Source organism: Lactuca sativa, chromosome 8 (genome assembly GCF_002870075.4).
Source record: "Lactuca sativa cultivar Salinas chromosome 8, Lsat_Salinas_v11, whole genome shotgun sequence".
Taxonomy (NCBI): Eukaryota; Viridiplantae; Streptophyta; class Magnoliopsida; order Asterales; family Asteraceae; genus Lactuca; species Lactuca sativa.
The window spans coordinates 210,246,839-210,268,853 of NC_056630.2; the positions used below are offsets into that span (position 1 = coordinate 210,246,839).

General features: G+C 35.6%; 1 protein-coding gene across 2 annotated transcripts; it reads left to right on the forward strand.

Annotated features, from left to right (window-relative positions):
• The first annotated feature begins 3,457 nt into the window (after positions 1–3,457).
• LOC111903761 (protein EMBRYO SAC DEVELOPMENT ARREST 30) lies at positions 3,458–9,348 on the forward strand. Of its 2 annotated transcripts, XM_023899518.3 has the most exons (12): positions 3,458–3,617; positions 3,861–3,985; positions 4,800–5,050; positions 5,179–5,263; positions 5,424–5,494; positions 5,587–5,675; positions 6,263–6,506; positions 6,624–6,736; positions 6,810–6,900; positions 6,975–7,103; positions 7,163–7,704; positions 8,716–9,348. In XM_023899518.3, exons 3-12 carry the CDS (start codon positions 4,883–4,885, stop codon positions 9,104–9,106), a joined length of 1,923 nt encoding a protein of 640 aa, XP_023755286.1. In that variant the 5' UTR covers positions 3,458–3,617; positions 3,861–3,985; positions 4,800–4,882; the 3' UTR covers positions 9,107–9,348. The 2 variants fall into 2 exon arrangements, with proteins under 2 accessions (XP_023755286.1, XP_023755287.1); XM_023899519.3 differs by lacking the exons at positions 3,458–3,617; positions 3,861–3,985 and having other exon boundaries at positions 4,911–5,050; positions 5,613–5,675.
• Positions 9,349–22,015: the final 12,667 nt, after the last annotated feature.

The window sequence follows — 22,015 nt, forward strand, 5'->3', positions numbered from 1 at the left end:
CCTCTCTTTAGCGTCATTGTAATGAGTTTTATTATTTAAATCTGTAAAATTGTATGATATCATTAATATCTAAAATATAATAATATTTCAACGGTAAATGTTACTAGTAAATTTATCAATAAATTCACAAGGAATTATAAATAATTGTTTTAGAAGGGTTAAAAGATTTATACAAGTTTACAATTTCATAAAAATTAGTAGTTTTCTAATGTTTATATTGAAGTTGTAATGAATAACATTGTAACAATATTGACAAATTCACATTCAAACGGATTAATAGAGTAAAAAATGATTAAAATTCTAAATTCATGCGAGTTTAAACCCAAAAGACAAATAGATGAATAATTTAATATTTTATAAAACCCAAAATGTATTCAAATGAACAAAATTATAACCCAAAAACGATTAGTATGAAACAAAGCCATCAAAAACCAAACCCAAAAACCAAATAGTATGTAAACATAATATGAAGTCAATAGTACTGAAATCACCCAACTACTCAAACAAAATGATGAAAATCATATATTATTTTTCTTGTTTTGGAATTAATAGTTTTGGCTTACCTTCTCCAGAAAGTATGATCTGCCATTGATGTTGATCGTCATTTGGTTGAGAACACTGTTGCCAAATTATCAACATCGTAAATATCTTCCAGGTTTCATTTTAATTCTTCATGTCTATACTTTTTTAAAAGATGTCCACTTAGTTAGTAGACTTGTTGCAATACTTTTATCAAGATTCGAAGCGGTGTGTGATGTTATAACAGTAAATGAAACAACATCCTAAATGTAGAAAATAAATTCATATGTCAATCTAAAAGTTAATAATATTTTAAAGTATTTAGAGTATTAGATTTAGTTATATCATATTTAAAATCTTTAAATTTAATTTGTTTTGAGATCCGAATTCTGCTGAAAAAACGTTAAACAAATCGGATATTGGCGCCTATATTTGTAATACATAGAAATATGTTAGTTGATCAACTGAAATATAAAAAATGGAATTTATAAGTGTAGTGTTTGCAGTATGGTTCATAAAAGAATGTTACATGTTCGATGTTAATTTTTTTTTCCAATTTAGCAAGTAGTGTATTATCAGCAGTGAAGTTTGAGATTGCATAACCATCTACTTTGTTTTTCAAATTATAATGTGAAATTTGAAATTTGAACACCAACTTTTTATCCAAAAGTACATTCAAATCAGAGAGATAAATCTTCATATTACCCTCCTAAAAAATAAACGGTTATAAAAATAGATAGATAAAAAGTAAAAATTAGTTTTATGTAAATGAAGTTAATATTGATAACCTCATTAAATTTTGAAGCAACTTTTGTGTGGTATTTTCTAGAAGTTTCTTTGCGTCACGATCAAATAACGTACGAGACACCATACCGGTAAAGTCATGTACTCTAATGGTGATTTTGAAATTAAAACCATTGATATAAACAAATTCTGTAATATAAAATTAGAAAATTTAACCACAAATTATAATAATATGTATAAAAGAATTATTGAAAATCTTGGAACAATAGATATATCTTTGTTCATGCAACTTGAAGTGTAACAATAAAAAGCTTCTTTATCTTGCTTTTGGTCCGTTCCACTAGTTTTGCCATAATGGATTAAAATGACTTTTATGATTTTCTCTTAACATTTAGTACAAGCCAAATAGTACCATTCCATATAAGTATACATATGCTTAATTGTACCGATAACAATCAATGTTTTTTTTTTGAGAAATATTGATATAAGTTTAAATTATATAATAAAAAAAGTAAAACGAAATATGAGGGTAAAAATAATCCAAAAACTATTTGACATAATGTATATTTCATAAATGAAAGTTAAGTATACAAACCTTAACTACTTGTTGGAGATCAACAATAATATGAAAATCAAACTTATGAAGAAAATCGTCATTTTACAAGTAGAGGATGGAGGACGAAACGTTGCTACAATTAACATAAGTGCTTTCTGGTAAGTAATCTTAACAATAAAGAAGATATTATTTTTGTTTCTTTAAAATAGGAGTAAAACAATAATAATATGCAAACAAATTGGGATCGTATATATAAATTGTTTTTAAATAAGGAAATCATTATCTTCCAAAAAAATTGGGATCCTAAGATATCATCTTGGAGGTTTTTGGCTATTCATCTGAAAAAAAGAAAGATATCAGTATATTGATTCAAAATTTTAAATTAATTGACTTGCTTATTTAATGTATTTTAAAATTCAAACTATTATCCTTAAATTGATTCATTTTATGTGAGATATACTGATAGATAAATATTAATTTTGACTCTCAAAATTAGATTTTATAGGATAATAACTAAATTATTAATATGCTTATTAATGAGGTTTTTTTTTTTCAAAAAAATAGCTAAACAAGTTTGAATTTTGAAGCCAAAAACTATAAATAAGGAAGTTAAATTACAAACAGTATTAACTAGAGAAACTGATATCTAATATATAAATAAAATGATATGCTTCAATTGATAACATAATTGTTGAATTTAAAAATTCTATAATTAAATGTAATTACGTTTGAATTCTATTCGGAGAAGATGATATGATTGATTTGATATAATGGTGAAAAATATAGGATTGATATATAATTACGAATCCTAATTGTTTCGTTGATGAATTAAAGGTTTTTCATTTAATAATATTTAGAGATTAGAGATATTCAAGTGAGAGAATTTTTTTTTTTTTTTTTTTTTTTGTGACACCCGCCTAGCAAGGTTTCATCATTAGAGAAATGCATAAGTATACTACGTCCAAATGGATATATCATAAGTATACTACGTGCATTAACCACAAAATACACTTATAACATATGAGTACTTATAATAGCAACAATGTAGCAATTTGAGCTCTTCCAAGTTCCAACATATGATAATAAGTACAATAAGAACATGCAAATGGATTCTGGGATTCTGGAAGTAGTCAAGTTAAATGTTAGTCTAAATGAACCACATAAGTATGATTTATACCTTATAAATGTGGTTAACTACTAATAACCCTAAGAGGGATGTTAATACACAAATCCACAAAATAAAACTAATAAATTAAGAGTTTAAACTTGGTTGAATAGTATCCAATATGTTCATCTAGCATGTGAAAATTTTGATTAAAGGCCTTAAATATTGGGAGCCACTCATCTTGATTTTTGGAATTCCAAATTCCACCAAGTTTTAAAAATGCTGATCATTTAATGTGTTTTATTGCCTTTCAAAAAATAAAATAAAATGCTATTTTAGTTTTAATGAGTTTATTTGTACAATTTATCTTTTGGCTCCTTTGGTTCATGGGTTCATTTCTAACTATTCAAAATTGTTTGTTCATTTTTAGTTATATATCTCATTTGAAAATTTTGTCCCCTTGTGATATAAAAAAGGTTTGTTTGTTTTACATCCTTTTCAATTTCGTCAAGTTAGCCCCCTCTGTTTTATCTTTCTTAACAAACTACACCCTAAAACACACGTCTTCTCCATATTTCGAAACTATCACAGTCTCTCTATACGTCGGCACACTCCCGAAGCACTATATAAATCCTCCGTCGTCTTTGCCACCGAAAATTTCAGTCACAGTCCATGCGTCTCGCCATATCACAGGTATATCCGCAGAATCGCATTCCATATGTGTTGCTACCATAATTTCGATTTGAGATCTCCTTCTTGATCCTATACTTCTAATTTCAAACATTCACGAAACAACAATTGAAACATGATAGAATTAGTTCTTATGTTTTTGAAATAAGTATGATCATCGAAAGATATATACAGTTGTTACTCTTCAAATTCATCAATGCTTAAATTATCACTTAACGAACAAGTGATTAACACATCACTTTGTAGTCTTCAGAGGTAAAAACGCGTTTCTCCTTCTGCTACGCGTTCACGCCTATTTGCTTCTGCGACAGCCGACAGCCTCTCAGCCGCACGCCTGCCTCCTCCCTCCGCCCTCAGCCGCACGTCTCCCTGTAAGTTTCTCGATCTTCTTTACTAAGTATTTTATATTTTGTGCTGATATAGAATTTGATGTTGTCTGTTTTATTCTTCTACTACAAAACTTGAGTGACTTGTAAGTTTATGTCGCTGACTTTCTGTAATCTGCAACATGTTTGGCATTTTCCAGTTTGAGTTTTTGTAACTTCTAATATAGATATGTGTTCATTGCATTACTCCTAACAAAGTTATTCTAGAAAGGGGGTTTAATGTATAGAATTCAAGGAACTATGGTAAATATGCACCATTACATGGACAAAGTACATTGTGTTATGTTCTAACAATTTATTACACAAAGTGAACTGTATTATGTTGCATTGATTGTTATGCAATTCTTGTAATTTGTTATGAAGTATTGAAGTTAGTATGTTTGTAGTATGAAGTTGTAATATGTTTGAAAATAAATCCTTGTAAATACGTTCATGTAATATGTTTGAAGAAAGACAATTACATTCATAGACATTTACATTAGTTTAAAGGGATAATGGCCAATTTATGCAATTCATTTACATGTTAATACCAAATTTATGAACAAAATGTATTTCTTACCAATTTATGCAACTGTTTTTACCATCTTTAACCAATTTATACATGTATAAATCGATCCTTATTCACTAACAAATTGCAACCTGTCTGCATAAATTGGTAAGAAATTCACTTCATTTGCTTGATTTGGTAAAAACATGTTCATTCCATAAACAATTCATTAACCCTAGTCTGAAAAACTGAGCCCAACCATTTCTACAGTATCAAACTTTTACACATTATGCTTCTTTTATCCTTTTTCAGTCATGATTTGGAAGAACTGGATCCATTTCTACTGCAATTGTAAGTAACAACCGAATCATTTCCAAACTGCATGATAAGTTCTTATGATGTTCAAATCCAAGATAAAATGGGTAGCACTTGGAGGTCTGGTTCTATCTTTTCTGTCATTGCTTGTACATATGTTTCTTGCAAACACAAGTGCAGAGCTAGTGCAATACCATGTGATGACAGGGTTTCTTGAGGATCTAAATGTAAATGTCATGGGAAAACAGGTAATAATACTTGTACTTGAATCTTGACATGAATTTCTGTAGGATAATTCAATTAGGATGAGAAGGGCATTCTAGTCTTTTGTAATGTGTACATTGGTCATTCTTTTTGTTCTATTTGGTTGCTGCAGGGTGGTGCATCTAGAAAGTTGTGGAAGAAGGTTAAGCCTTTAGAGGCTTTGCAGCCTTATGCAAACCCTAGGAAGAAATACCCTGGTAACAACTCTTCTATCAAGAAATAGCAACATACTTTTATTTATTTTTGTATTATAGCATCCTACTTTCATTGCTGTAATAAGAAGAAATGAAAGTATGATGCTATTTTTTGCACTTAATTCAAATTCTGACTCTACTCATGTCTGGAAATTTGTTTCAGTTCCTGTACACAAGAACAATGGGTTCATACATGCGAAAATCTTTGGTGGGTTTGAGAAGATTAGATCATCGGTATGTAATGTGTTCAGTTTCATGTTAACTTTTCTTCAGTAATTAAATGTTGTGTAATACTGAAGATTCATACGGGTTTTCCAATTTGCTAGATTTGTGATCTTGTTACCATATCCAGGCTTCTCAATGCTACTCTTGTCATCCCAGAGCTTCAAGAAAGTGTTAATTCCAAAGGCATTGGGTATGTTCACTAGTCCTCTAACAAACCAAAAGGGTAAATTACAATTTTTGTCCTTTTGGTTAGTTGTTTTTTCCATTTTTAACCTTTTTCATCCCTGATAAGTGTTATTGTCACTATTTCTTTCATGTACTGGATGCCTTTTAAAAGGTGTTATCAAGTCATGGCATGTGTGTTGCACACGAGGGTATTTAAGTCTTTTTACTATTCTCTCTTTGAAACATGTTGCATCCACGATGTCTTTGGAAGGGTTTCGTTTTTCAGTGATAGAAGGGGGATGAAAATTGAATGCCTTTCAATATCACGATTAGGAGAAAGTGATGATAACAAGCTCTCAAAGAGAGAGAATAGAAAAGACTAAAATACCCTCATGATGACATCTTTTAAAAAATCCGTCCACTTGAGAGACAAAAAGAGTGACAAAATACTTAGGGGTGAAAAAGATAAAAAAAAAATGAAAAAACCGGAGCATATCCGAAAAAAGAAACTAAAACAGGGACTAAAAGCATAACTTACCAAAAGTAATATCAAGCAGCAATCTTTGTATTTTATCTTGTAACCCTTTTTCTGTATGTTATTATTCCATTCAGCTCCGAATTTAAAAGCTTCTCATATCTTTACAATGAAGAACACTTGATAAATTCTCTTAAAAATGATGTAATCATTGTAAAAGACCTTCCACCAAAGCTGAAGGAGGCAAGAAAACGTAAAGAATGTCCGATTTTTAAGCCCAAAAGCTCAGCTTCACCCGAGTATTATGTCAAACAAGTGTTGCCAAAGTTAAAAAAGGGGAAAGTTATTGGATTAGTGATCATAGATGGTAGCTGTCTACAGGTACTAATAATAGCATGAACCCTTTAATTCCTTACTATAATATAATATCTCAATGTGTTTGCTGTTTAATTTGATATTAAACAATCATTAAAGTTGTAGTATCTGTGTTTTTATCAGGCTATCCTCCCACCTAAATTGGCTGAATATCAGAGGCTTAGATGCAGAGTAGCATTTCACGCGCTTAATTTTCGTCCAGAAATTCTGGCATTGACACATCAGATGTTGAAAAGGTTAAATTCGTCTTAAATATTTTTACTTATTTCCCTTTTCCCCCCTAAACTTTTCAATTTCTTAATTACACAGGTTACGAGCTTCAGGGCAACCTTATCTTGCATATCATCCTGGTCTTGTAAGAGATTCTTTAGCTTATCAAGGTTGTTCTGAGCTTTTCCAGGTTAGTGAATTACATTAGATATACACAATATATATGTATGTATGTATGTATGAGTTGCACCTATGTTTCTATAGGATGTTCATACAGAACTCATTCAGTTCCGAAGGGCACAAATGATTAAACAAAAACTTCTTCATGGAAAACCAAGTGTCGATTCATATATTCAGAAAGCTAAGGGGTTGTGTCCACTTATGCCTGAAGAGGTAACATGGATTCTTCTTATTCAAAGTAAATGGAGGGTATTAATGTCTTTTTCATTCAGGTAGGACTTCTTCTGCGGGCTATGGGGTACCCACCAATGACACGGATCTACTTAGCAGGTTCGGAAAGGTTTGGTGGTCAACGTGTAATGATCCCACTACGTGCCATGTACACAAACTTAGTAGACCGATCAAATCTATGCAATAAATACGAACTAAACAAATTACTAGGCACAGAAACACCACTTCCTTTATCCCCCTTCAATTACACTCCCACCAAAACCACCACCGAGTGGGACCACGCCGGCCCTCGTCCCCGCCCTCTGCCGCCGCCACCAGGGCGGCCGATTTACCAGCATGAAAAAGAAGGGTGGTATGGTTGGATTGCAGAGAAGGATTCGGAGCCGGATCTTTCGGCGATTGATTTGAGGGAGAAAGCTCGGAGGTTGTTGTGGGATGCGATTGATTATGTTGTGTCGGTTGAGGCAGATGGTTTTTTTCCCGGGTTTAATAATGATGGGACTGGGTGGCCGGATTTTTCGAGCTTGGTTATGGGACATCGCCTTTATGAGATGGCGTCTTCCCCAACTTATCGACCTGATAGGTAAATATATAATTATACAAAAACCAAAGGGTAAAATAGTCATTTACCTCGGTCCAAAAGAAAAACAGGGAGGGTTGTTTGATATGTTTTTACTAGATAGGATAAAAAATTAGGACCGACTCGGTTAGATTTAGACCGTTTGATTCCACAAGTGGTTGGGTCGGACTCGGTCCTGATATGCCTCTTACTGGTCTGGTAAGAAGGCGGACCTTGAGTCAATCAGATATCGATTCAATCAACAACTATCAAACATTCCGATAATCTTTGTATATACAACAGTTATAGAATGTTTGGCGTTATAGCTGAAAACTAGTTGTTATATGAAAAGCTAGTTGATAATTGAAAAGCTAGCTGATTAAAAATTATGTTCGGTAAAACTAGCTAATAAGCTTGCTGAAAGATATAAAATGACATTTAAAGAATATGTTTTCAATAATTAATTAAGGAATATATTTGAAAATTTTGAAAAAACTCCTCAAAAGTTAGTTAAAGTAGCTTTTAAAAAAGCTAGTTTATAAGCTACTTTAAAAGCTACTTTTTGGTTTGTCAAACATTTAACAATTTGAAAAAGATCGAAAAATAAGCTACTTTTTGGTTTGTCAAACATGACAATTTAAAAAAGATCAAAAAATAAGCTAGCTTATAAGCTACTTTTTGGTTTGCCAAACATGACAATTTAAAAAAAAACTCGAAGAATAGGTTAGTTTATCAGCTAGCTGTAGCGTGCCAAAACATAACCTTAAGCTAAAAAAAACATTATTTTAATGTAAAAAAAAGAACCATGCCCTAGCTATTTATATGAGTGTTACCTTTTGACTTGAAATTGAAAGAAAAGAACTACTTAATTGAGAAAGTCATGGTTAGGTTTTTCACATCAAGTCCTAAGTTTTTACAAATAGGATACATTACAATACTATAATGAGGTAGAATTTTTGGAGTACAATTATAAAAAAATAAATGGAAGTGAAAGTATGTTGCTATTTCTTGCATATAATGGTATTTTCTCTGCAGGAAATTTCTTGCAAATCTGTTCAACAGCACTAGAGACAACCTATATTTCCCAAGACGAAATTGGACGCTTGCAGCTCGTAAACATCTAAACAACAGCCTTGGAGATGAGGGACTAAACCGTCAATTCCATCAATCAAAACCAAGCTCTTTCCTTTCCCACCCAATCCCAGAATGCACTTGTACAATCTTTAAACAATTTGGGAACACCAAGTGTCCTAAATGGCTCAAAGAGAGTTTCACAGAATCCAAAACACAAGAGACTAAAATAACAGATGAAAATGAACAACAACCTGATGATGAAACTGATGAATGGCAATCGGGTTCAGAAGATGAAAACCAATCAAACAATTCGAGATTTGAACAAGATTCTGAAATAGATCCAAACGATTAAAAGATATACGGGTTATTTTTTTTTTATTACTTACATGATATTCTTTTGGATAGAGGCGAATAAAAGTCTAATACAGTTAAAGATGGGCCCCAGTGTGCGTTGTCAAATATTACGAACAACACATGGAAATACGAACATGGTATAAGTTTAGGTTCATTGGTTTATTCATTTTTATAGATAATTTGTATATTGATTCAAGGCTTTCAGCTCATAAGAAGTAGAAACAATTGTTTTTGGATGCACCTATGTTTGGTATAATTTTTCTTCATTTATATAGCTCCTTTATAAACTTGTTAGGTATATAGCCCATGAGGGCTACAAACGAGTTGGGTATTTTTATCAAGTTCTTCGAGCTAGAACTCACAAAAGAAGCTTGACACACATTAGGTGTCAAGCTTGAACTTATTGGTCTCTTTGTAAAAATGGAAATGTAGAAAATCATTTCTTTGTAGTGATGGCGTGAAAGTTATAACTTAAAATAGTTTTATTAGGGAAAACTAGCTTTGATTTACTTATTTTTTAAAAAGAGTAATAATACTTGGAGTAAATTACACGGACCGTCATATGATTTGGGGTAATTTGTATGTTTCGTCCCTATTATTTATTTATTTTTTAACTCAAACCATCCATATTGTTTGTTTTTGTTGCACGCTTAGTGCATATCTCGTACAACAAGATTATTTTGCCTTTTTACTATTTTGCTTTTCAATAAATAAATTATTATTTATAATTTAAAATATTAAAATAATAATAAAATCCATAGGGCCACCTCCACCAAAACATATGTCCCTCTTTCTAAAAGAAAAGCCAAATTAAATAAAGGGAACATTTCTGCAAACTTAATGTCATCTACAAGAGAGGTCAAAATCAATGGCGAAACTCCCCATCTCCCAAAGCCATCTGTTAATTCAACTAAGGTTGGAGAGAGTGGTGTCATTGAAACCGCACTCCCTTCGTTGACACGTAAGCGCCACGTCATTTTTACCACAAAAGTGCAGTTCCTTGCCACACCCAAGGAGTGGTGCCACACTTTATTTAAAAAAAAATTAAATAAAAACTTTAATTTCTCCCCACCCAATCACAAAACAGTCAAATTACCTATACCCAATCACAAGCCGCGACCATTTTTTGCTGCACTGCGGTTTGAACCGCACCAAACCGCACCCAGGGGGCGGTGTTCGCTGCTTATGTAGCGAAACTGCACTCCCTGGAACCGCACCACACCCTCAAGCCTAAAAGGCAGCAACGGAGGAGGTAAAGGCAGATTCCAGGGAGTTGAAATCGTTGCTTGAAAACAACTAGAGGCCATCGAACATGAAGAATTGAGTGTCGATGAAACAACCACCCACATTCGCTGCGCTTAAAACTCATTGGCGCCTTTCAACCTCGTCGATGCCTTTCTCTCATGTAGTTTAAGTTCTAAACCCTAAATCGATGAAACAACCACCCACAACCGTCGTCACATCCGCACCCCGAGGTTCTAGAGTGGTAGTGCAAGTTGTGGAACCCACGATCAACCACCATCCCGTCTCTTTTGTTCAATTCCTCACAATTCATGACCTTCATCCATTAATTTCATCTGGTATTTCTCGGTTCGGTGGTGTAGTTAGGTGGAGCATCGTTAAGAGGAACAAATTATGTATCAAGACATCCAATTGAAAGGCCTAACTATTTCCAACTCTGATTCATCCACGATTTTGTGCCAATTTTGATTACAATCTGTTGAAAGCCATGAATTTGATTTTAGTTGAAAAAGAAATCAGTTAACAACGATTTTAGGTTTTGATTTTAGAATTTGATTTTATATTTAGGTTTAATTTAGATTTTGTGTTTTGTTTTTAATTTGAGATTTTAATTTCTACATGAGCTTAATTTTTTGGAGTGTTTTCAATTCAAATATACTTTAGTATTTTGTTTATGGGTCACATGAGAAGAAAACAAAAGGGGAAGAGAAAGAGAAAGGAAAAGGGATTAAATGAGAAAGAAGAAGAAACAGAGTGAGAACGATTTCAGAGGAGTTCGCCAGAGTTTTGGTGTTTGACGGAAATACGCAAGTGGTGGTGTCAATGGTCAAATGGAGAAAGTTAAGTATGGGTGATGAATGTGGGTGGTGGGTCCGATATGTGTAATCAAAATATTTTATTATTAGATTAATTATAAATAAATAACAGAAAATTAAAAATGAAATAAAAAGGACAATAAATGCGCAACAAAATTAAATATAAAAGATCGTTAAAAAAAAGTTAGGGACCAAACACGTAAATTACCTCAAACCATATGAACCATTCATGTAATTTACTCTATTACTTGTTAGATACTAACAAGTGGAAGCCTAATGGAACTAGCCATAATCGACAAAACCCTCCATTTTTAGTTTTTCTTTTTTATATTTATTTAGAACCTAGAGGGACTCTCTCAATTTTAATATTTCAAAATCCTACAACACCTACAAGATTTAACTCCATCTATATAAATGACTAGTTGCGATATCCATGTAAAATACACGGGTTGATGATAAAAAAAAGTTAAATATGAAAAACTAATACAAGATTTTTGGCAAAAGATGTCTAATAGATTTTTGGCAAAAAAAAAAAAATACAAAATTTTAATATATAATACTTTCTAAATCTGGGAGACGACCTTTTTTATAATTTATATAATATATAAATTGTCAATTTATAAGTTTGATTAAAATACATTGTCTAATATGCATAAAATGATATATTACACTTTTTATTTTTATGTGGATGTTAAGAGAGAACAAAAAGAGATAGCAAAACATGCAAATGAGTATTACTTGATGTATCCTAATAAATATAATATTAATTATATATTTTTCTGTAAATACATAAGAAATAGATAGTTTGAACTCTTAAATCAAAACTTTGTTTTTGAGATTCTAATTATATTTTTTTTATTAGAAGAGAGGGGGCAAATTAGAAGACCAACAATGAATAATTTTAAATTAAATTAAACCCATGAGTATGTTTAATATATTTGTAAGCATTGAATTTACCATTTATGAGTATGTTTAATGATGCATGCAAGGTTTTTTTTTTTTTTTTTTTTTTTTTTTTTTTTTTTTGTAAATATGTTAATGTTAAGAAGTTACGATTTTTTGAAAGAATTAAGTTAATAATGGAAATAAAAAGGGCAATGACTAATATAAATCAATTCCCAAAAACTCATCCCCATAAATAAGGAATCAATATTTTTCATTTAAAATGCCGTAAATACCTTTATTTTCAATTAATACTTTTTTTAATAATCGATTTTTTTAAGGAAATGATATGTAATTTTTCTAGGCCATGTGAAAAGAAAATCCAAATTACAAGAAAATAACAAGTGGCAAAATGCATGAAAAAATAACAAATAATTAAAAAAAACTTTCATTTATTAAAAATGATTTTATACGCATTTTCTTGACATTTTGAAATAAAAAATATAACCCACCTTCGAATTTCTTGACCAACTCTTTGTTCTTGCTTTCCTTTTGTTCTGCGTTAATGTCCCCGCCTTCACCAATATGCAGTCAAGTTCAACCTCAAAAGTAGAATCCTCGGATAGTACTCCTGCAAAAATATTCAAATCACTGGAGGCTACATCATGTTATTTTGCATTTGTTACATCTGGTTAGAAACGTATACCCGGGAATGGCCCCGATATTTTGGGGGTCGTGCACATTTTATTAATTATTGGCCTTGATGCTAATGAAATTCTGAAAAATATAAGAATTTATATATATTTCATATTTTTTGTTTGCATCTCTCAGTGTAATACTAATAAAAATACTTTTGTTACATAATAGAATACTAAAAAATAACATTGATTCTGCTTGAAATCTTTCATACTAAACTGTATAAAAGAAATAAAAACCTAATTCGTAGATCTCTTTTGCTCTTGTTTTGACTTTTGAGTTTGTCCGTTTCTATAGCTTTTATAGTTCTGCTCGAATAAACATAGAAAACAAGTTTTAATTGTTATAGATTTCTAGAAATGTTCAATCATCAAAAATAAACAACCATAAATAAATATCCAAATTGATTAATTGAAAGGCTTTTACGGGTTATCAACTTCTGGACCAATCGAAGATTTGAACAATTGGCAATCCATTGGCAATCCATATTGTAAATGTAATTAATACATCAACTAAATTAAAAGACAAAAACAACTAAGGCTATGGATCCACCATTGAATTGAAAGTTAAAATTGGTAATCATAATATTACATTCAAAAGGCTAAACAAACCCCAAGTAAACCAAAATAATATCATGCAATAAAAATTCACATAGATAACAAAGAGCAGCAAAAACTAATGCTTGCTAGAATTCATAAATCTATATCATAATATACTTATACAGGATACATTTTTCCTATTACCTCATGCATTTGAAACCTCCAAACAAATTTCCAAATACCTCATGTGTAACGATCATCTTTTAGGTATTATTTCATTTTATATTTCTTAATTTATTGTTGGGCTAAATGTAGATAGAAGTATTAAGGAGTGGACTTAAGCTAGTAGGACGAGAAGAATTGGGTCTCCCATAAGACGTATGCTGGGTGTAGCCTTGGCATATGCGGGGCGTAAAGGCTCATTGGATTTGGGGGCGCGGGCACTTACGCGCAGCGTACCAAGAGGTACGCCCTGCGTACACGAACAGATGCCAAACCCTAATTTTTAGGGTTTAAGACATATAAATACTCCATTATAGCCTTCCCACTGGCCTCCTCACCGGTCCCTCACCCTCAGAAAACCCTAATACGCCCTCATACTCCATTGTTGTGTGTGTTTGACTTTTTGGAGCTAGTTTGAAGAAGAAGAAGTTGGAAGAAGAGAAGAGAAGTTGGAGAGGAAGAACTTGAGTACCTTGAGCTCAAGGATCTGTGATCATTCCATCTTTTGGCATACAAAGGAGAGATAAAGCTTCCAACTATCTTCATAAGAGCATAGATATAGGATTATGAAGCTTTGGACCTTCTTAGGTCCAAAGATTTGATTTTTATGTTGCATTTTCGTTTGAGAGCTTGGGGTTGCCACCCTCAGAGCTAAGAGAGTCCCTTGAGCAGTAAAGTTGTAATCTTTAAGGCCCATTTTCAACCATGCAAGAGATCTAGCCATTCCCATGAAGTTAGTTGCTAATTTTCCAAGTTTGACCTCATTTGGTGGGTTGCAAGCCACCAAGTGATCGACTTTATAGGTTAAGAAGTATTACTGGACTCAGATCTGTAGTTTGGACGTAGTGTCTTAAGGGGTTAAAAGGTTTTGAAGAAAATGACTTTACAGGGTAGTATGCTGGGCGTGCACGCTAGTACGTGCAACATCCAAGCCATGCAAGTTGTACGCGCAACGTACAGAAGAGTACGCTCAGCGTACTCTCGGATTTTGGGCTTTACATTATTGTGCCTTGGTTTGGGCCAATCTTTGGGCTTGACAGATATTGGGCCGTGATGGGGCACTAGGAGTCAATTAAGGGACCAAGGACAAGTGTGGGCTTAGGTGGAAGGCCCATTTGAAAATTTGGTCCAATTTAGAAAATTGGGCCGTTAGAGGATTTTAGTGGGCCTTAGTGAGTTTGGAAGGACTACAAAAGGATTGGGCCTAGGTCATGGTCCAATATGGATCAAAGGGGGTAAAATAGTCATTCTACCCTTAGAAAGATTCTCAGTTTTTGACTTAAAGTTTATTTTGGTCATAATAGCCGGGGAGTAGTTGGAGCAGCGGTCAGAGTTACCTTCGTACGAGTTTTTCAGTAGCTAGATTGAGAGGTGACTTTTCCTCCAGTAGGAACGGGTCGAAGGCACCAATGCTGGCCCAATTATGTAGTTATAGTATGTCGGTCTTCGGTCCGATGCCGGGGTTAGCCCGATGCAGATTACATGTTTCCGAACTTCGGTTTGATGTCGGGGAGGTTCCGAGAAGTAGTTATCTATGCTTGATGTCTTTTTGATTCATGCATGTTATGTGTTATGTGTTCCAAGCTTCTGTTCGATGCTAGGGAAAGCCCGTTGTATGCTAGTTTATATGTTATATGGTATATGTTTCGGGCTTCGGTCTGATGCCGAGGCAAGCACGATGTATGTTATGTGTTTATGATATATGTTATGCAGTGTGTATACTGGGTCAAGCCCGATGCCGGGCAGGGTCCGATGCCATACATGGTCTGATGCCGGGGTGAGCCTGATGCCGGGCATGAGTCTGATGTCGGGTTCGTCCCGATGTAGTTGGGAGTAGCCCCAAAGTTATGCTATTTGTTATATGTCATGTGTATGGTATGTGGTAGTTTGGGGGAGCTCACTAAGCTTCGTGCTTATAGTTTTTAGTTTTGGTTTCAGGTACTTCAGCTAGCAAAGGGATGGGCTCAGGATGATGACATGACACACACCACAGTCTTTTTAGCCTGGGAGATCACTATGATATTTGTTTTAAGACTTTGAGTTATTGACAGATGATATTATGTTTTGAGATACAAGTTTTATGATTTTCTATTATGGTGATGATTTTTACGGTTATAATAACGATAGAAAAACGAAAATTTTGGACTGTATTTTTGGGATGTTTCAAGTTGGCATCAGAGCCTTGGTTTGAGGGATTCGGGCACACTTTTGGGTATGTCTGAACTTAAACTAAGGAATTGGTATAGACATTTTCAAAAAGGAAAATCATTTAAAAAAAAATAATTTTTGAGAAAAAAAGAGTTTTAGAAAAAGAGAAAAGAATTTTAAAAAAGCAAAAATGAATTTTGAAAAAAAAAAAGAGAAAATGGTATGGTGTATGCAATCAGCCGAGCTCAAGTAAGTACTCCCAAATTACCCATACAAGTTTGTGTTATGATATGCTTATAAGCTTAATAAGAACAACATGCTAGAATAGGACTAAGGATCTAGGAAGGATGCCTTATGTGCCTGTTATATGTGTATCAACTTTATGAGAAATTCATGCTAGTACAGATCAATCAATATGATAGCCATAGTAGTATATGCTTGATTATTTGTACTTAATGCCCGAATGCTGCTTGCTTTGTGCTTTTAGGAGTTCTAGTTGTCTTTTACTAACTAGTAAACAAATATGTTAAGTTACATATTTTAAGGACTAAATAATTTCAGAAGGTTAGGTCTAGCTCTATTTCGCAACTCTTGTTTGAGTCCAACCGTTGTAGGGTAGGATCTCTCATTCGAAGAATTATCTAGTCTAAGTGATATGTAATAGTATTCGTAATCTAGTTAGGGGAAGAAATAAGGAAATTCTTACGCAACTGATGGCGGAGAGTGGGATGGTGATTACCCTAGGGAAAGCCTAGGATAAGGGTAGCGCGTGAAGCAATAGTAGTAGAAGGGACTTGGTGAAATCAAGGTAGTTCTTGAGGAAAGTATGGATAGATGTGGAAGGTAGTATAGGCTCGTACTACTGAAAGCAGAGGATTCGTACTCGAGTCAAGGAAGGCTAAGATAAATCCATGGAACTTGTAGTGTACGTCATACCTCGAGTTATGATAGTATTCTGACGTTTGTTATGATGTGTTTTTCAGAATCGTGGTTTTACGCCCCAGGCCAGCAGTCGGCAGTTCAGGTGCCGGTGAGTGACCAGGCTTAAGCTCTAGAGCTGAGCAGCTAGACGAGCAGACCAGGGAGTTCATCTCTTTAGAGATCACGAACAGTATACTAGACCAGACTCCTGTGATCTTTGGCACGATCAAGGAAGACATTCTTTCGCTTTTGGATGAGAGGTTGAGTGCTTTTCGCATGGAGGTGGCGGCCATGATAGGGTCGCACACACCGACTTTCAAGTAGTTCAGGGCTTGTGGAGCTCCCAGCTACCATGGGGCTCGGGACCCCATTGCGAGTACCAGATGATTGGCGGATGTCATCAGCGCATTCCGCACCAGTAGATGTCCTGAGGGGGACAAGGTCCAACTTGCGTCCTGTCTTCTGAAGGACAGGGAACGTGATTGGTGGGAGGTCGGACGAGCCATTGGTGATGAAATAGTGCTAGATGCGATGACCTGCGGTGATTTCATGACAAGGTTCAGGGCCGAGTTTTGCACTTATCATTGAGGTGCAACAGCTTGCTAAGGAGTTCTAGGATTTCTAGCAGACGACGGAGATAGTGGCTGTAACACCCAAAGTTTTGAAGGCCAAGAAAGGAAGGAAAACCCTAATTTTTAGGGGCGACTCGGCGAGTCCGAGCGGGATCCGGGTCAAGGTGTAAGTGACCAACTCGGCGAGTCTGGTCTGTGCGAGGAAAACCCTAAATCCGAGACTTTGGGCGCTATTTAAGCTCCTTATTCTCTCCATTTGGGTTCCTTAGAGCCTCCCTCATTCAGAAAACGAACCCTAAGCCTCCATTGTTGTGCATTCAAGCTTCCAAGCCATTTTTGGGTGATTTGAAGGAAGAAGATGAAGGGGAATCAGTGAAGCTTCAAGGATTGGCTTCAGATCTAGAGTTTGTGGAGCCTTTATGAGGTATTGAAGGTATTAAGTCATTTCCTTCCCTTAGATCTATTTTGGTTGTGAGTTTTGGGGCTTTTTAGGCCATGGTTAGCCACCCTTATGGGTTAGAAGCCGGATTTGGAGTTGCTACTTCAGATCCAAGTGTGTTATGGTCTGGAGAAGCATAAAGTATCAGCCCTTAAGTCGATTTTGAAGCCCCTTGGCCTTAAACCCTAGTTTATGGTGTATTTTGCCTAGATCTCCATCTCTACACGTAAAGTTTGCAACTTTACGTGGGGGATAGGCTTGGGAAGGGTAGATCTACAGTTTGGAGTCCATGCATGACTCAAAAGTCCTCTGCATGTATGTAGATCTGATTGGACTCGGCGAGTCCTTCGAGTGGACTCGACGAGTAGCATGAAGATGAGGAGGAACTCGACGAGTGGGATGAACAACTCATCGAGTCGGATGATGTTAGGCATGAACTCGGCGAGTTGGAAGAACAACTCGGCTTCCAACTCGCCGAGTTGGATGAAGATTGCTTGGTACTCTGCGAGTCAGTTCTTGGACTCGGCGAGTCAGGTCGCGAAACCCCAAATCCTTCGAGTTGAGACTCAAATCAGTGAGTCGGGTGGAGACTCAGCGAGTTGGTCAGGTCAGGACTCGGCGAGTCATGGACTGACTCGGCGAGTCATGTCGTGAATGGAAGGACCATGAGTATATGAACTCGGCGAGTCAGTAAGTGGACTCGGCGAGTATGGTTGACCTGGAAAGGTTGACTTTGACCAAGACTTTGACTTAGACCAGAATTGACGTGGTTAACTGTCGGGGGTCAGTTAGACTAAGTGTTGCATTGATATTGATAGCTCGGGAAGCGAGTGGAGTAGGAGTTCAGAGAGTTGCCGGGCAGCGGCTAGTGGGATCGTCAGCAAGTTCAGCCAGTGCAGGTGAGTTTCCCTTTGTATGAATGGGTCTACGGCCACAATGCCAACCCATGTAGTTATGAGTAGAAGACCCGGGGGTTAGCCCTAGGAACAGTATGCTAGTATGATATTCGGACAAGGTCCAATGATAGAGGGCGGGTGCCCAAGGAATGGTTTATGTGATAGTTTCTACTTGTTGTCTGTGTGATACTTGTATGTGCCTGGTAGGGAGGTGAGTGTGGGCGAGGTCCTGTGTCTCACCAATTGCAGAGTGTGGATGGTGTTCCACATCTCATTAGCAGCAGATCAGGGGTGAGGCCAAAGTTAGGGAAAGAGTGAGTATGGGCTGGGCCCGTATCTCACTACCAGTAGGAGCATGGATGGGGTTCCATGACTCATCATTAGAGTTCGGTTGTTAGGACCGAAGGGTAGTCAAACGCCCCAGAAACGTCTGACAGAATGTGATGTTATGTTTATATCCTAGCATGATCTGTTGTATGAGTTAGAGGTAGTAGGAGGGGAGCAGTCCCCGAGTTCGGTTGTTAGGACCGAAGGGTAGTTCAGACAGCCCAGATATGTCTGATAATATGTTATTTATGATATGTGATAGTAGAAGCAGTCGGGGGAGATAGTCCCCAACATATCCGGTTGGTAGGGCCGAAGGGGTAGTCATACCCAACCATGTTAGATAGATTCTGATATTGTGATACATGTTATGCGGTAGAAGTAGAGGGGAGAGATAGTTTCCCCGGTATCCGGTCGAGAGGACCGAAGGGGAGGCCAGCACCCAGATATGCTAGGCAGTATCCGGTCGAGAGGACCGAAGGGGAGGCCAGCACCCAGATATGCTAGGCAGTATCCGGTCGAGAGGACCGAAGAGGTAGGTCGGGCACCCAGATATGCCTGACAATTTATGTATGTTATGTGGTTGCATGGTATGTGGTAGGGTGGGGAACTCACTAAGCTTCGTGCTTACGGTTTTCAGTTTTGGTTTCAGGTACTTCCGGTAGCGGAGGGAAGAGCTCGGGGTGATCGCATGGCACACACACCATAGATTTTCCAGCTTGGGAATGTTTACTCTGATAATGAACATGTATTTTGGAAACTTATACTCAGATTATGTTTTGGAATGATGTCTATTCTTAAAGTAATGTTTTATTAAAGAAAATTTTTGGTCTTAAATTTTGGGACGTTACAGTGGCGGAGATTACCACCAAGTTTAGGGAGAGTGCCCTTCTTGTTGTACAGTATGTAGCGGACGAGGAGATGAAGAAGGCCAGATACCATGGGATGCTGAGGAGTGACATCAGACAGTTTATGAGCCGCTCTAGCTGCAAGATGTTGGAGGACAATATCGATAGGGTTCGAGAGAGGGAGTTGGATTTAGAGATGGAGAAGAAGAGGAAACCCAAGGGGGTAGTCATGGGGTTCGGGCAAGAAGCCCGAGGTATCAGATCACAGATCTCGGAGCCAACAGAGCTACGGACGTTGTGGTAAATGCGGCAGGATGCACGATGGGACGTACAAGGTAGGGATGTAGATGTTTGTAAATGTTTGTATCTCCTAGAAAATCCTATATTTTCTACTAAAAGTAGCCTTCTACATAGGGCCGACTGCTTTGTATGTTCGTTTCTTGTAAAACTGTGTAATTTTCCCAAGTGTGACTATCATTAACAAAATATAGTTTATACATTACCGTTTATGTGAGAAGATCACAAAGTGAATGCAATGGGAAAATAATATAGTAATGTAGTGTTGTATTATAGTAACTACTGCTGTACTAACTACCTTAAACCGGTTATTTATTAAGGTAAAATGTGATTTGATTGTACCATACTATCGACTAAAAGCACGACGATGAAAGACGTCAGAAGAAATGACATTTGGCACTCAAAGACTTGCAGGTCCCACTGTAGCTAGCAGCAAAGGTGTTGGATAGTCAATCCAGTATAGATCTATATGCAAATTCACGCTCTCCCTCTAAGAGACTCTGGATACAAATCGAGCCATGGCAGTGATGACATGCCCCGCAATAGTGGTTCACATTTATGTTATAGTATACTTGTATATGTATTGTATGTACTAGTGTAGTGTATATATTGTTTCTCATTATAGTATTCTCTATCTGTCTCTCTTCATAGTATGTTTGTATAGTTTCTTATAATAGTAAGTTCTCTTAGTTTCTCATTGTAGTATAGTTGTATAGTTTCTAATAATAGTAAGTTCTCTTAGTTTCTCATTATAGTATAATTGTATAGTTTCTCATAATAGTAAGTATTGACTCATGAATGAGCTGGCTCTTTGTATGCTTTATTGAACTAGAGGTAATAAGTAGTATATCCCTAAACTATACCTATTATAGTTTACTAGTAGAATTTGTTTGTATGACTGAATGTATTGAACTGAGATAAAAGCCTTTATATCTATACATATATACATAATATATAACTAAGGATCCAACGACACTCGGACAAACAACAGGGTACTTTAAGTCCACAACCAAACAAGGAACATGAATTAAAGTGAGTTATCAGTCCTAAGTCCTTCAAACCTTACTTATATAACTATATATGTATCAGACATGGTTTTGACAATATATAAGTTTGAAAGCTATAAAAGAAAAGGTTTGATATATAAAAGTGAGTTTGGTAAAGAGTTTAACATGTAGAAGAGTTTGATAAACAGTTTGAAGTAGTTTGCTTGATGAAACAGTTAAAAGCATAATAAATCTATTTGTTTGATAGTTATTAATCACATGTGATTATTATAATAACTATAATGTTTCAACTTGTATTCCCCCCCATAAAAGCATTTAAAATCATTTAAAAGGTTGATTAAGGGGTATGAACTCACCTGTAGTGAGTAACCCGAATCAAAGATCGATACAAGATTGTTGGGTGTCGATTGGAGACTTGAGCAAAACCGAATCCTATTAACCACATAATGACATATATATGTATACAATTAGTGGTTATAACAACTAATTATTGAATTTGAACCATCTTAGGGACTAGTAAGCACTTATATTGAAGTGTTACAACCATATATGATTGCATATAAGGGGTATATGGTCTTGTAAGGGAGTGTATGGTCAAAATACACACTATTTGTGTGTGTGTGGCCAGAGTGTGCGGCCAGGATGTGTGTGTGCGGCTACCATGAAGGTGTGCAGCCGCACACCCTTTATGAAGATGATAAACTCGAGTTTTTCAAGCATACCATCAAGTGTTCTTAGCATATAACAAGGTATAACAAGTACATACACATTATAGAGGCTTGAAAAGGGTGATTAAGGTCCAAAACTTAGTGTGTGTTCTTGGTGTTTTTTACTGTTTTTGAAGATTTAACACCAAAAAGGTGTTTTCATGGATCAAATTAAAGGGGAAGGCTAGTTAAGGTCATGTAATAGCAAATCAAGGGATTAATCACTTACTTGTTTGAAGATTGGAGTGAAAAGTTGGATGATACTTGAGAGGATTTCGAGTTCTAGCCTTGAAGAAGTGGGAAAAGTGTTCAAAATGACTAAGTGTGGTATATATAGGTGGGAGTGTGTGGC

What these genes read in the sequence shown, in the direction of transcription:
- LOC111903761 (XM_023899518.3), top strand. Translation starts at nt 4,883, where the DNA reads ATGATGTTCAAATCCAAGATAAAATGGGTAGCACTTGGAGGTCTGGTT. An exon ending in GTTAATTCCAAAGGCATTGG is followed by an intron (nt 5,676 to 6,262) that starts GTATGTTCACTA and finishes TATTCCATTCAG; the next exon opens with CTCCGAATTTAAAAGCTTCT. An exon ending in ACACATCAGATGTTGAAAAG is followed by an intron (nt 6,737 to 6,809) that starts GTTAAATTCGTC and finishes TTAATTACACAG; the next exon opens with GTTACGAGCTTCAGGGCAAC.